This window comes from Marmota flaviventris, chromosome 11 (assembly GCF_047511675.1).
Source record: "Marmota flaviventris isolate mMarFla1 chromosome 11, mMarFla1.hap1, whole genome shotgun sequence".
Lineage (NCBI taxonomy): Eukaryota > Metazoa > Chordata > Mammalia > Rodentia > Sciuridae > Marmota > Marmota flaviventris.
In genome coordinates, this window is record NC_092508.1 from 18,760,382 (window position 1) to 18,774,943 (window position 14,562).

The 14,562-nt window shown below is 51.5% G+C and overlaps 3 protein-coding genes across 4 annotated transcripts in view; 1 reads left to right on the forward strand and 2 right to left on the reverse strand.

Moving 5' to 3' along the window:
- Nucleotides 1-127: 127 nt before the first annotated feature.
- Nucleotides 128-5,059, forward strand: Aamp (angio associated migratory cell protein). The gene is made up of 11 exons (XM_027941717.3): nt 128-328; nt 770-925; nt 1,651-1,770; nt 2,304-2,443; nt 2,694-2,838; nt 3,014-3,097; nt 3,195-3,310; nt 3,450-3,553; nt 3,692-3,782; nt 3,987-4,141; nt 4,581-5,059. The coding sequence occupies exons 1-11, from the start codon at nt 208-210 to the stop codon at nt 4,654-4,656; spliced, it is 1,308 nt and encodes a 435-aa protein (XP_027797518.1). The 5' UTR covers nt 128-207; the 3' UTR covers nt 4,657-5,059.
- A 249-nt stretch (nt 5,060-5,308) lies between these two features.
- On the reverse strand, nt 5,309-8,188 carry Gpbar1 (G protein-coupled bile acid receptor 1). 2 transcript variants are annotated; one of them, XM_027941719.3, is made up of 2 exons: nt 8,026-8,188; nt 5,309-6,489 (listed from the first exon to the last, which is right to left on the reverse strand). In XM_027941719.3, exon 2 carries the CDS (start codon nt 6,442-6,444, stop codon nt 5,452-5,454), a length of 993 nt encoding a protein of 330 aa, XP_027797520.2. In that variant the 5' UTR covers nt 6,445-6,489; nt 8,026-8,188; the 3' UTR covers nt 5,309-5,451. The 2 variants fall into 2 exon arrangements, with proteins under 2 accessions (XP_027797520.2, XP_027797519.2); XM_027941718.3 differs by having other exon boundaries at nt 5,309-6,601.
- A 4,946-nt stretch (nt 8,189-13,134) lies between these two features.
- Nucleotides 13,135-14,562, reverse strand: part of Arpc2 (actin related protein 2/3 complex subunit 2) — a 31,132-nt gene continuing 29,704 nt past the window's right edge. The window contains exon 11 of the mRNA XM_027941972.2: nt 13,135-13,601. Within this exon, the coding sequence (XP_027797773.1) occupies nt 13,577-13,601 (25 nt within the window). The 3' untranslated portion in view covers nt 13,135-13,576. The remainder of the gene's footprint in view (nt 13,602-14,562) is intronic.

Sequence of the window (14,562 nt, forward strand, 5' to 3'; positions counted from 1 at the left end):
CAGCCCCTTTTCCAACTCTGCCTTGTGATTGGTGGTTCAACCAGTCAGCCCCCGTTGCTATTGGCCAGGCCGCCTTCGCTCTTCCTGCCCGGGAGTCGCCTACGCCTACTTCCTCCCGGGAGGAGGGGCTCGAGTTCCGCGTCGCCGCGCAGAGCTGACTCTGGGAGGCGTTTGGGCCCAGAGAAGTGGATCGGCCGCCTGCGCCGCATGGAGTCCGAATCAGAAAGCGGGGCCGCCGCTGACACCCCCCCGCTGGAGACCCTAAGCTTCCATGGTGATGAGGAGATTATCGAGGTGGTAGAACTGGATCCTGGCCCGCCGGACCCGGGTGAGAACTGCTTGTGCTCAGGCCATGGGACAGGAGGCGCTAACCCCTGGCCTCTGACCCTTGCTTCTCCCCGCTCCCCTCTTCACCCTACCGGTCATTCTTACCGACATTCCTCTCCCTGTCCCTTACCCTGCCCCCACACTTAGTTGTCAGGCCTGGCGGGGTGGGGGTTCCCTGACGCCTCCCCTAGCCCTTCCCCTCACACACCCCCTTCCCATCATGCCCTCGGTCCTCTCTTCCCACACGGTTGCCGGCCAACCCCGGGTCCTCAGACCTTGCCTCGTATGCTGCGCCTCACACGCCCCCTCCTCCTGCCCCTTAGCCCCCGCTACACCCTACCCTGTGGCCACATGACCTACCCCAGCCTCGGCCTTCTCATGCTTATTCCCATCCCTCTTAACGCCTCCTGAGCCTCATCTTTTAACACTCTCCCCAAAACAGATGATCTGGCCCAAGAGATGGAAGATGTGGACTTTGAGGAGGAAGAAGAAGAGGAAGAGGGCAACGAGGAGGGCTGGGTCCTGGAACCCCAGGAAGGAGTGGTCAGCAGTATGGAGGGCCCCGATGATAGTGAGGTCACCTTTGCCTTGCACTCAGGTAGGCCTCTGAGGAGATCCTCTTTAAATTAGTCCAGGTGGGCATTTGAGCATTGCACATTTGCTGCCTACAGAGCGTTATGAAAGACAAGTTGGGAAAGCTGTTGGCCTTGTCCTGCAGGAGTTCACAGGTAGGGATCAGAGAGAAGAATGGCACTGGAGTCAATTGAGTCACCTGGGTTTAAATCCTACCTCTCCTTTTTACCAATTTGTCACCTTCAATAACTTCTCTGGCCTTAAGTTTTCTCTTAAAAAGTTAGCCTTTGGTGGAAGTTAATGAACGTAACCTGAATGGAAATTAGAGGTAATTTATGCTGAAAAATGTATCTTTTTGAGCACTTTTTATATAATCTGTTCAATAACAGCTCTTACTAAGAAGCTAATAACACGATGCTCTCTTCACTGTATTCATACCCAGCCTGGTGGCATCCCATGCTGAGAATTGTAAGCCCTGTACTGTCCACAGTTTCAGTGGGGGGGTGGTGAGGGGAACAGAACAGTATGAATCTGCCCTGGAGAAAGACTTCGAGCTCAGCAGGTTGGGGAAGGATTTCTCTAACAACTTACTGCTTACAACTTAGAAGAATTTGAATGCACCTTTTTTTTTTTCCAGGAGAGAAGACATATTGCTTTGGGTGAAAGAGGGTGGGCTTCCTAAAGGTTCTAAAGGACAGAACTCTAGGTGGGAGCCCCGTCCCCTCACCTGTGGATTATCTTTTGGGACAGCATCCGTGTTTTGTGTGAGCCTGGATCCCAAGACTAACACCTTGGCAGTGACAGGGGGTGAAGATGACAAAGCCTTTGTCTGGAGGCTCAGTGATGGGGAGCTACTCTTTGAGTGTGCAGGTGAGGGGGCTGGAGTGGAGGCCTGGGGGAGGTCCTGTTCCTTTGGAGATCTTTTGGGGGTGATCTGTGGTAGTTGAGCATCTGAGAGCCATCTGTTGACCTTTGTTTTGTATCAGCTCTGGGCTGGGTCCCAGGAACACAAAGAAGAATAACAACATAGTCTGTTGTAGGCTTAGGGGCAGGAGATGCTAATTGGCAAACAGAGTTTAGGAAAGGCCTGAGAGGAAGTAACACTGGCATAGGAGTAAGTGGGAAAAGGATGTGGGGATTTCAGGCAGATGTGTAAAGGGAACAGAGGGGCAAGGCAAAGGAAGCTCAGGCTCCACTTGGTTGAGTAGGGGCCAGCGATATCTCTACTGGGGAGACCTGGAGGTGTTAGTTCCTAGAGCTGCAGTGTTTGGCCACTTGTTTTGGTGGAGACTGCCTGCTTTTTTCCCTAGTAGGTCTTTCAGGGGGCAAGGGAGCTGGGTCATGTGTCCCCAGCACTTAAGTACCCTAAATTTTCTTCTTTTTCTGCCCACTTTTCTTGGCAGGCCATAAAGACTCTGTGACTTGTGCTGGTTTCAGCCATGACTCTACCTTAGTGGCCACAGGGGACATGAGTGGTCTGTTGAAAGTGTGGCAGGTGGACACAAAGGAGGAGGTCTGGTCCTTCGAAGCAGGAGATCTGGAGGTAATTTCTTCAGAGTGGGATCCAACTTTGTGGAACCACAGGTTGGGACAAGAGATTTGGGGGCCTGTATTACCTCTAGTGGACAAGCCTGCTCTGAGCCAGTGTACCCAAAGTTATAGCAAATGTACCTGTTGACTTGAAAGTTCCTACTGACCCCAGAAGCAGGAAAACTTTCAGGGGGACTTAAGGGACAGGTTCCTTAGGTGGGCTGGTATAATGGGCCTCCCTGCTGATCCTTCTTTCTGCCTAGTGGATGGAGTGGCATCCTCGGGCACCTGTCCTACTGGCAGGCACAGCCGATGGCAACACCTGGATGTGGAAGGTCCCGAATGGTGACTGCAAGACCTTCCAGGGCCCCAACTGCCCAGCCACCTGTGGTCGTGTCCTCCCTGACGGTGAGAGTACTGTCTTGCGTGTTCTCCTGGGTGTAGAGGGGGATCCCAGGTTATGCCCTTCCCTGAGCTCCCCCTGGGCCCCAGCTCTGCCCTTTCTCCTCTCCTCCTCCACCCCCTTGCTTAGTGTGTGAATGTGCCCTCTATTCTCTTTTCATTGGTGCGTCTGATCCTTTAGGAAAGAGAGCTGTGGTAGGCTATGAAGATGGCACCATTAGGATTTGGGACCTGAAACAGGGAAACCCCATCCATGTATTAAAAGGTACCAGAGGTGGGGGAAGTGTTAAACTGGGCCTTCATGGGAGAAGGCTGAGAATCAGGGCAGGACTGAGCCTATCTTGTCCCCTGCTTCTTCCTAGGGACTGAGGGTCACCAGGGCCCTTTGACCTGTGTTGCTGCCAACCAGGATGGCAGCCTGATCCTGACTGGCTCTGTGGACTGCCAGGCCAAACTGGTCAGTGCCACCACCGGCAAGGTGAGCAGACCTGGAGCCTGGCTGGGGGCCTCTTGTTTTCCCAAGTCTTCTGCCTTTCCTTTCTTGTTCCTCACTCTGCTGCTGTCTGTTGGGGACTGAGGGTCCTGGACCTCCTCTGATCATCTCCTCTGGCTGATAGGTGGTGGGTGTTTTCAGACCTGAGACTGTGGCCTCCCAGCCCAACCTGGGAGAAGGGGAGGAGAGCGAATCCAATTCGGTGGAGTCCTTGGGCTTCTGCAGTGTGTGAGTGTGAGCCTGAGCCTTGGCCTGGAGATGAGAGGGACTGGGGGAGAGGCCTGTGGGGGGCTGGGCAGGGGGACCAGGGAGGAGAGTGGGTATGAGTCCAGGGTCTCACAAGCTTCCTGGTGCTCCACTGCCCAGGATGCCGCTGGCAGCTGTTGGTTACCTGGATGGAACCTTGGCCATCTATGACCTGTCTACCCAGACCCTCAGGCACCAGTGTCAGCACCAGGTAAGGTAGTTGGAGCTGGGTTGCTGGTGGGCTGTGGTCATGGTCACAGAGAAGCCCTGGCCTCTGGGAGCGTCCACCCCAAACCTGGCTCCTACCCTCTCCTTCCCTGTGAACCTCCCTCACTGAGAGTTGGGAACAGATGTCTTTCTTCTCCCATCCCCGGTATCTGACACATCTGCCACCTTGCTCTGTGTCCTGGGGCAGTCGGGCATCGTGCAGCTGCTGTGGGAGGCAGGCACAGCTGTGGTGTACACCTGCAGCCTGGATGGTGTCGTGCGCCTCTGGGATGCCCGGACAGGCCGCCTGCTGACCGACTACCGGGGCCACACGGCTGAGATCCTGGACTTTGCCCTCAGCAAGTACGTGAAGTGGGAAAGGGCTGGGACCACTGTATTTGGAAAGTGGCACTAGTATGGGGTCTTGGGGTATGGAAGGGATTTCCAAGAGGAGGGCATTGAGACCCAAGGCCTGGTTGCAGCCTGTGAGACAGCAGTACTGGGAAGCCTAAGGGTTTCCAGCCCTGGGAGTCATCTTTTAACAAGTCTTAGGCCAGTGGTTGGCAGTGATCTGCCCGGGTATCGCCTCTTGGTCATGAGTGGAGAGGCCGAGACTGATGCTCCATCCCACTCAGCTCTGTGCTCCCATGCCAGGGGGACTGCCTCTCCTGTCCGCTCTGCTATTTGCATGGAGGGTTGATGGTCAGCGTGGCACTAGTTATTAGGGACCCAGAATCAGAGTGTGCTGCTGGAGCCTGACCCAGGGCCTTAGTCCCTTCAACCCTGTGCTTTCTGTTCACAGAGATGCCTCCCTGGTGGTGACCACGTCAGGAGATCACAAAGCGAAAGTATTTTGTGTCCAGAGACCTGACCGTTAATGGCTGTGGCCTCTGACTTGGTGTCTGGTGTTGAGGGGGATGAAGGGAGACCCCCCCTTTGCCCTGTGAGGCGCAGGGTACAGAGGGAAAAGGAGGGGGGGCTCAATTGCTTCCCAACCCCTTTAACTGACCTGCCTCCCTCTGTCCTTTTCTTCTCCTTGAGACCCCGCCCTCGGGCCCCCTCCCTTCTCCTCACCCAGACCTAGGGGCCCTTCAGCGGGAGGGACAGGCCTCTTTCTCTTTCACTTTCATTTGCTGGTGTGAGCCATGGGTGTGTATTTGTATGTGGGGAGTAGGTCTTTGAGGTTCCCGTTCTTTCCCTTCCCAAGTCTTTGGGGGTGGAAAGGAGGAAGAGATACTAGTTAACAGATTTTAAAAATGTAAATAAAATATACTTCCCAGAGGCAGTGTCTGTGAAGGTTTTGTGGTGGCTGGATACAAGGAGGAACTGGCGAAGGCCATGTCAGTGGGAAGCTCTCCCAAACTGCTGGATGTTGAGAGTGCCAGCCCAGCCTCTCCGGGGCCGTGGTTTGTTCACACTGACAATTACGTGCTTGTCTGGAGTGGAGTCTCCCTGGCACACATCTGTCTTGAGGTTCTTTCTGTGAGTGTTCCACCAGCCACTCTCTTGAGGTAAGGAGTGAGATCACTATAAGTGGCCAGAGGAGCTTTATTCCCTCAGGGTGGGGATCCAACAGGGGAATGATTTCTGTTCCAGAGAAGAGGGGACATATGGAAAGGGATTTGATGGCTGAGATGGACAGATGCTTCTAGGAGACAGCTGCGGCCCTTCCCCTAGTTCAAGTCCAAATCAATGATGCTTTGGCTGCTGGTGTGGTAGGCCATGCTGGGACCAGGACTATCCCTGGAGGTTCTTCCCCACAGCACCCGTAGCCACCTTTGCGTGGCTGCCCTCCAGGGGGCTGTGTAGCGCTGATCACCCAGACCCATGGCCACAGGCACAGCTGCTGCACTGGCACTGCCCAGTGAGAGGAGGGATAACAGAGTTCCAGGCCCCAGTGGTGGGCGCTGCTCATAGGCCAGGACCGACAGGAGCAAGGTGGCCACATAGGGTCCCCAGCATAGCCCAAATAGCAGTGTGGCTCCAGCTTGTGCCTTGGCCTGCCTCCAGGTGAGGGTGCGGGCCAGGGCAGAGGGTGCATCGCGACACACTGCCCGTTCTAGCCGGCGGATGTCCTGTAGCTGGCGGTGGGCAGTGACCAATACTCGGGCAGAGAGAAGGGCAGCAGCCCCCACAGCAGGCAGCAGGAGCCCAAAGATTTCAATGTAGAGGTAGGGAGCTGGGAACACAGCCTGGGAGCTACAGTTGGCGTTGGGGCTCCAGTGGTTCCACCCCAGAGCCGGCAGACTGGCAAAGAGCAGGGGACCAGTCCATGTGAGGAGCAGGGCCAGCCGAGTGCTCCCTTGGGGCTGGAGTGGCTGCAGCACTGCCCTGTAGCGCTCTCCATGTACCAGCAGCAGATTGGCCAGCAGAGAGAGGAAGGAGAAGTTGGGAGCCAAGTAGAGGAGGAGGCAGGACCAATAACCCCTGCGGCTTTGGTTCCACAGCACTGGCAGCGTGGGCAGTGCCAGCCCTGTGAGCATCCCAGCCAGCAGCAGGCTCAGGAAGAAGCAGCCAGCAGGGGGGCTGCGCAGGCGGTGGTCTCGAGCGATGCCCAGTGCCAGAAGAAGGTTGGCGGCCACAATGAGGCTTGCCAGGGTCAGGGAGAGCCCCATAGCCACCATAGGGATGGGGATGGCCACCTCCCCAGTGCTGTTGGGTGTCATCTTGGGCCTTGGAATGGGGGAGGTCTGGAGCAGCAACCGGCATGCCTGGATGGAGGAGGGGGGTGGCCAGAGTTAGCCTGGGGCTTCAGGTCACTGTCCTTCTGGTGGGGACTGCACAGTAATCCAGAGGCTGCAGACCCAGACTGTGGGCCATATCCTGTGTGCCGATACACATTTTTTGGAATTAGTTGCCAATTTTTAAAATTATATACAAGAATTCATATTTTTGGTTTCTCTGCAAAAGCGAGGTATGGTGACACATTTCCTATATGGTAGCAGGGCAGTGGCTGCCTTTCAGGCAGTTGACCAGTCTCCAACAGGCAGCATTGCCCATTTCGGTCATCTGCCTGGGCTCTGGGCAGCTGTGTTTATGCTTATTTAGATTGAAAAGCAGACCCATCCAAATAATTTTGTCCAGCCTCTGCCCCACCCAATGAGGCTCTGAGCCCAAAGAAATGACAGGGTCTGGCTGGTGTGGAGTGGTCTCTTGCTCCCCAGGCCTGGGGCACAGTGGGGTGCCCTGTCCTTGCACCTCCACCCCCTGCACCCTTGCAGTCTGGTACAGCTCAGTGAGCAGCCTCCGGGTAGGACTTCCAGTCCATAAACTCGTCCACTGCATGATAGCAACAGGCTCTTCCGGGGAACTGGAGGAAAGGGTGGGGGAGGGGATGCATGCTTGGCTTTGAGCGTGGAGATGCCAGCAAGCAGAGAGAGGACCCCCATGCTTCCAGATGCTAAAGCGGGACGAGGATAGGGAGGAGGGGCTGGTGGGCAGGGCCTGGCCTCTCTGTCCTTCCCTTAACTTTCTATCCAGGTTTCAGCCCCATGGCCACATGCTGGGGCCAGAGGGAGGGGTCCTGGGTCCTGTGGGAGCTCCTGCTTCTGTCAACAGGGAAGCAGCTGCTGTTGCTAGGATCAAAGTCAATAAGGAAGGGATTCCTCCCTTCCTTCCCTCCATCCTGGGTCAGAATTGGCCTCAAGGCCACCCTGAGCAGAGTGTTGCCTTGCCTTCCCTTCCCACCTTAACCCCTAGGCAAGTGCCCTTTTCCCTCCCCTTACCTCCAGTTACCATTTGTTTTTTTGGTAGATGTTCACAATATCTTTATTTTGTTTATGTGGTGCTGAGGATTGAACCCAGTACCTTACACCTTTGGCAAGGGCATTACCCCGTCCTCCCCAGCCACTCCTGTTTCCTCTTACTGAATCTCCTCCCAGTGCCTCCCACCCAGACATCCTTCCCTTTTCAGCGATTCCCCCAGTTTCTGTTCTCCTTCCTCCTTACACCATCAACATTATTAAACCCCATAAGACTTGGTCTGAACTGGAGTTCCTAGCACTATTCTGAGCGAGTCCCCCACCTACACCAAAGCTATATTTTATGATCCTACATCAGCTAGTACAGCTATATTTTATGATCCTTGAAGCAGCAAGAAAGGCAAGGATCAGCCCCCCAGGAGTAATGTCGCAGGGGGGTACACACTGGGCCACCACATACCCTGGAGGGTCTGTGGCCTGGGCCAGTGCAGTGGCCTTTTCAGGATCTGGGCCTGGGAGACTGGCGGGAGGGGCGTAGGTACTCACATGGTGGCTGTGGACAGGTGTTGCTCACCAGCCTGGGCTTTCCTGAGTGTCAGGGAGTCACAGCAGCTAGCCTTTCAGGGCTTGGGACCAAGTCTGGTGCCTGGCCGGCGAGTGCATGGTGCATCCACTCTGGGGCAGTAGAGCCCCAGCTCCCCGTCCAGGCTCTACACTGCCCGGGTTCCCAGAGCTGTGGCTGGCGGGCCCAGCCCTGGCCCCGCCTCTGGGGGTGGGACCTGGCACATTCTGAGCTGGAGCCACCGAGAGGCCTCCCTCTTGGCTCCTTGTCTCCCTTCCTTATCCTCCAGTACCAGTGACCCTCTCCCTGGCTACAGGCCACATGGTGCCACCTAAGTTCCCCTACTTAGATGGTAGTCTCCCTAGCTGGGAGCCTTGCCTGTCACTGCCTCACTCATCTGAAAAATGCATTTCAGTTAATGAATGGTAATGACTGCCTACCCCTACCCACCTCCTACATCAGCTAGTACAGCTATATTTTATGATCCTTAAATCTGAGGCAGCCAGCCAGGCAAGTGCACAGCCAGCTCCCATATTCCTGCCAGCACACCCAAGGGTAGTGTATGTGTGTGTGAGAGAGATGGTGGCAGTGGTTGGGATCTTCAGTCCCCCATCCCATCAACTGAAGGGCCTTTTAGTTTATAAGACCACCTTTTGGGGTTACTGTGGGGAATATCATGGGCCAAGAGGCAACCGGAGATACCCGAGTGCTTGATGCTAAAGGGAGAGATGAGGGAGGTGTCATCTCAACAAATGACTGTTATCCTTCCTCCACCATGATGATCTTTAAGAGGTGTGAGCCCCCAGGGCATGGTGGCACACACTTGTAATGCCAGACACTTCATGGCTGACATAGGATCACAAGTTTGAGGCCAACCTGGGCAACTTAGGGAGACCCTGTATGAAAACAGAAAATAAAAAGGGCTGGGGATGTAGGTCAGGGGTAGAGGAATGAGACTGGGCTGGAATGAGAGTTGGCTGCGATTCTACTCTTTTCCAGCTTGGGCCAAAACTTTGGTGGATTGCTAAAGTTCTCTTGCCTTGGTTTCCTTATCTGAAAAATGGAACTCCTAATTATACACACCCCTTACAGGACTAAGATCATGTGAAACAGACCAGCAGTTGGTAGATAGCACCCAATGAAGGACAGTCATTAACATTATTAGGCCTTCTGCCCTTTTCTGCACCTGTACCCTTTAGGACTCTGCTGAGAAAGGCAGATAGGGGACCTATGAAAAGCAAGGGAATGACACTTTGCTGCACAGAGAAACTGAGGAAACTCGGTGAGAGGGAAGGCAGAAAAGCCAAGAGGTATGGTGCCTGATTTCCACCTTGTATCAAGTGTGGTTTTGGGGTGAGGGAGGAGAGGGGCCCAGCCACACTCCCTTAAAACTGGAACAGGAAGGAAAAAGCTGCAACCACAGCAAGAAGGCTCTTGGCGAGACCTGAGGAACAATCTGAAGAGCACAGCAGAGAGCAAGGGGACTTTAATGCTCTTGGAGACTGGCTCTGCTTGCCATTCAGGGTCTTGCAAGGTGGGACTTCTATTGGGACATAATAGGAAGAGAACAGCCAGCTTCAAACCCATTCTCCACAAGGTCCTCAGATCCATGCTATCTGGCAGGGCTGGGCAGAGATCCTGGGCCCTGGAGAGTTCAGCCTAGGATCTGGACAGAAATGGGTGCAGGGCCCCTTGGATTTGGGGCTGCCAAGAATAAACAGACTGCCTTCTGTTCCCAGCCCTGGCCTCCTCCCCACAGGATCCAGGATGTCTGTGTTTCTTCTTCACTGCTCTGTCTAAACACTGTGTGTGGCATGACGTGTGAGGGGTACAACTCAGGAGGGTGGGAGCCTGTGTTCTGTCCCCCACTCAGCCTGCTCCTTCCTTATCAGATCCTCTGGTTCTTCTCTGTTCCTGTCAAGCCTTGGGACTGACTCATGCTCAGGCTTCTCCCGTTTGCCCAGAAGGCTCTGGTGCAAGTTTCCAGATGCTCCATCTGGCTGGTTGTGCCTGGACCTGCTCTCCTGACATACAGCATGTGTCAGGGTGACTGACTCTGGCCCAGAAGCCTTCTGGGCCTTCTCTGTCCACTACCATCTCTTTTAGGTATTTGAATTCCTCTGCTGACCCACAATGTCTGGGAATCAGTGGGTGCAGTACATGAGGCCTCTTGGACCCTGGGTGACCTCCAGCTGCTGCTTCAACATTTCCTACTTCCCTGTGGTAAGAGTGGATGAGCTCTACCCAGAGACTGGCCAGGATCTAGGAAGCTGTTGATCAGCTGTTTGGGCAGAAATCCTGTCCTTTTTGTTAGGTCTAAATGGCAAGATGGGACTGGGCTGTGACTCAGTGGTAGACACTAGCCTAGCCTGTGGGAAGCCATGGGTTTGATCCCCAGTATGGCCAAACAAACCTGGTCAGATTCTTCAGATCTGGGACAGCTGTCTGGATAGATACCCTAGAAGTCACAGGAAGTCTAGTGTGCAGCAATCCCCAGAAGAGGGTGGCATTGGTTGGCCTCACACTCATCACCACAGCAGACCCAGCTGCAGCTGTTGGATCAAGGGTACAATGGGATGGGCCATCTGAATGGCAACTGCCCTGTATCAGCTGCCACAGGAGTTTGTTGCAATGGTCAGGGTTTTTTCCTTTCCTGCTCAGGTTCCACTTCATCCAAGTACAGAGATTCCCACTGTCCTGGCTGGCTCAACTCCCACCCAACTCCACAATAAAGGCCATGCAAGCAGGCACAAGTACAACTATCATAGAGGGAGGCCTGGAAAAACACCAGGACTTGAATAAGGTTTGTCTTATATTGGACTTTGACTCTCCAATAATCCTGCTACTTCTGATCCCTTTGAATATATAAAGGAAACTAAAATTAAGTTGCATTTAAGTTATAATTACAGGGCAGGAGGTGTAGCCTAGTAGGAATGTGCTTGTTTACAATGCATGAGGTCTTGGGATTGATGATGCCTGGCAGTGCCAAAATCCCAAACCAAAACACTCACAGATATTATAGATTCCCATAATGTGACAAACATTTATCTTTTTTTTTAAGCAGTCTGTGGAGTAGATGGCATTACATCCAACTAATGACACAACTAGAGTTCAGATTAAGAAATTTGTTGTCACAGAACTCTTCAGAGGTGGAACTTGGATTTGAACTAGTTTCTTCAAAACCCTGTTTCATATCTGTGCAGCTCAAATCCAAAGACATGTAAAACTCCCAGGTGTGGGCCCTCAGGGCAGGTGATCCAGTTAATAATAATCCTAACCACATCACATTCCTCAGTGTGCTTGGTCCCCATCATGAAATGTTCCCCTCCCATAGTCCTATGGGCCTTCAGTAAAGTCACGGTGGGTCTCTTTGCCCACAGAGGAGCAAGAATCTTGAGACTACTTCCACACCAAGGTCAAAGATGTCTTGGAAATAGGTAAAGAGAAAGGGATAGACCTGGGAGGGGGTTTGCACCAGCACGGGTTTTTATGCTGACAAAGCATCTTGGACTTAGATATTTTTTAGGATTTACTACTGTAAAGAATGTTTAATGCTTTTTATTCTCCTAACTTTATATTTTCTAAATAACCTGGTTTTGCCACCTGTAGTACTTCAGAACAATCTGATTCTATTAGCAAGAAAACATAGTGAATTCCAACTTACCAGGGAGTGATGCTGAAGCCAGTGAGAACACAACTGGGGCTAGTCAAAATCAGCCTTGAAACCCCCTTAAATAGTGATTGGGGACCAATACTTCTCCCAGTATATTTATTTATATTTAGCCTCATTTTCCACCTGCCAGAAGCAGGTGGCCAGGGAACCTGGAGCTCCTTGGAAACCATGTAAATGAAGTAAAAAACAACCTGCAATCTGGGACTCTAACTACTTGACTGTGACTCAGTAAAAAGATATCCCTCCACTCCCATCCAGGTGGAAGTGCAACAAAAACATGGCTCCAAATCAATACTGAATGGATGTGGCACCCTAACTGAGACGTCTATACTATTCCATATATATTTTGGTGCTGCGGGTTGAACCCAAGGGCCTCATGCATGCCAGGGAAGTGCTCTACCACTAAAGCCATATCCCTATGCTATTCCATTTTTTAAAAATGCTGGTGTCAAAGTACACATGTGAGAAAAATGCACAGAAATACACAACACAGACACAAACAAGTATATTTAATATCTAATAAAATGTGAAGAAGGTGGACAGACTCTGCCAATGTCATTTTCCTGGTTGTGACAATATACTATAATCGTTCAAGGTATCCTCATTGGGGAAACTAGAAGGGAGGTAAATAAAATCTCAAAGTAGGGCTGAGGATGTAGCTCAGGGGTAGAGCACTTGTCTAGAATGCATAAGTCCCGGGCTTTGATTCCCAGTATCACAAAAACAAACAAAAAAATATATGAATCTATAGGTATTTCAAAATCACAAGTTTAGGGGAAAAAAATGCTGGTTGTTATATAGTTGGGTGATTTCAAAATTCATTAATGGACCTCAAACCAATCTAAAACACACTGCCTGAGATGAGACAGAAGGCAGAAACCATTAGGATACCCCTCAGACCATTTCAGATGCCCCTAAAACTCTGGATAAATTTCTTACCAACCGAATTTCTGGAACCAATTTTATCTCAGGGATCAGTGCTCTGCTAGGTTCCCTACTCTGTTATGTGGCCATCTTCCAAAGACAGCTTTGTGGACTGCCCATCTTTTCAGATATTGCGTGAAAAAGAGGAACTGTGTCAGTTTGCATGAGATCCACACCCGAATAGCCATGGACGTCCTGCAGAATTAAATGCACCAAAATGCTGCACGCTTTGGGAAATGCTATGCATTATTCATGACAAAATAAGCCAAAACCACTTTAATTTGCTTGTCACTATCCAGGAGATTCCTGGCCATGTAGTCCCAGCAACCAAGCTTTATGGGAAGTTTCTAGCTCACTAGCTAGCCATTCTCTCCTCTAAAGGTGAGGATAGACATTGCATGGGCTCCTGAACCTAAGGTTTCTCAGCTCAGGTCTGCCCTTCTTCTCTCCTCTTCTCTTTTTGACTCACCAGTCCAGAAACCCAGCAAATTCTCAATTAAGATAGAAAGATTTTCTTTATTAATGTCCCCAACCGTATTTCTTTAGATACAGGAGTTTTGAACTCAAATATTTAGGAGAAAACAAGTTAGGATTGCATTATCCTGCAACTCATTACCAATAACATATTGCAAAGCGAAACAGCTTGGAAAAGAGGGTGGGAGGGGAGGGGAGTGAGGGATGGAAGATAAAAGAAAAGGAATTAAGTTGATCAAGTGGAATTCTTTTTTTTTTTTCCTCTTTTTTTTAATTCTTGAGAACTATGAAGTCCTTGCAAGCACAGCTCGTTTCTGCAGATTATTTTCCAAATGCGTACAAAATGGAACCCAAAGGGAGAATCCCTTAAGAACCTGGAGAGGTGCAACACGATGGGCTACGATTATCCAGTAGCAAGCGGTCCAGCCTTCGGTCACCAGCATTTCCTCCTCTGTTCCCAAGAGTTAGCGGGATGAAAACGTCTTCCCCCTCCAAAAGCAGAGAGTAAAGGTGAAGGATGATTTCTGGCTGTCCTTTCCTTCCACCCCACAGTCCTGGACTAGGTAGGGGTAGGATACCAAAGGGACACCAAACAAGAGGAGGGAAGGGTGATTCTTCAGGCAGAGGTCCTGGAGCCACAGGGGCAAGGTCAAGACCCAGTTTTTGCAGAATGGTTCCACCATCTTTCTTCCTATTGAATACTCTGGGGTACCAGGTAATGACTATGTTAATCCCTTAAGGACACCAAATGTATCAAGTAGATGGAGAATCACCTGTCCAATTTCTAGATGGCCCAGATGGACCTGAACTTCAGACGCACTCAATTGTCCAGTACTAGCTAGTTAGCTTAGGCTCATCTATTCAGCAGATCCCTTTGAGGACTCCTAGAGAGCAGTTCTTTAATCTCTCACCAGATGGCAGACAGGTCAAGGCAATCTTTAAACCTTCCAAGGTTAAAGACAGCTCTGTTGTCATGCAGTGACTCTGGCCTGGTTCTCTGTTCCTGAGCTCCACCCATATTTACCCAGAAGGGTTCTCTTCTCAATGTTTCCTGTCCAAATGTCTCACCCATTCCCAAATGAAATCATGTTTGATTACCTGTCCCCCTAGATAAAAAGCAGAGCATTGACAGGTGCTGATTCTCAGTCAACCTGAGATCCAGGGCCCTGCTTCTCAAAGCAGGACCAACACCTTATTTCACCTGTCCATGCTTCTGTAAACTACTCTCATTCTGCTTATGGGGCGCCTGGCTTCTCCTGCCCATGGCTGAGCAACTGAACTCTTATCCCTCATTAATAACATAATCTGGTTTTCATGGAAAATGCAGTTATATCCCTCCCTCTTCTCCTTTTTGGGGCCTAACTCTGTCAAAGAGATCACAGAGTAGAATAAGTGGAGCCACTCTAAGTTGTAGGATGGAAGTTTATGGAAAATATGTTCACAGTCTCAT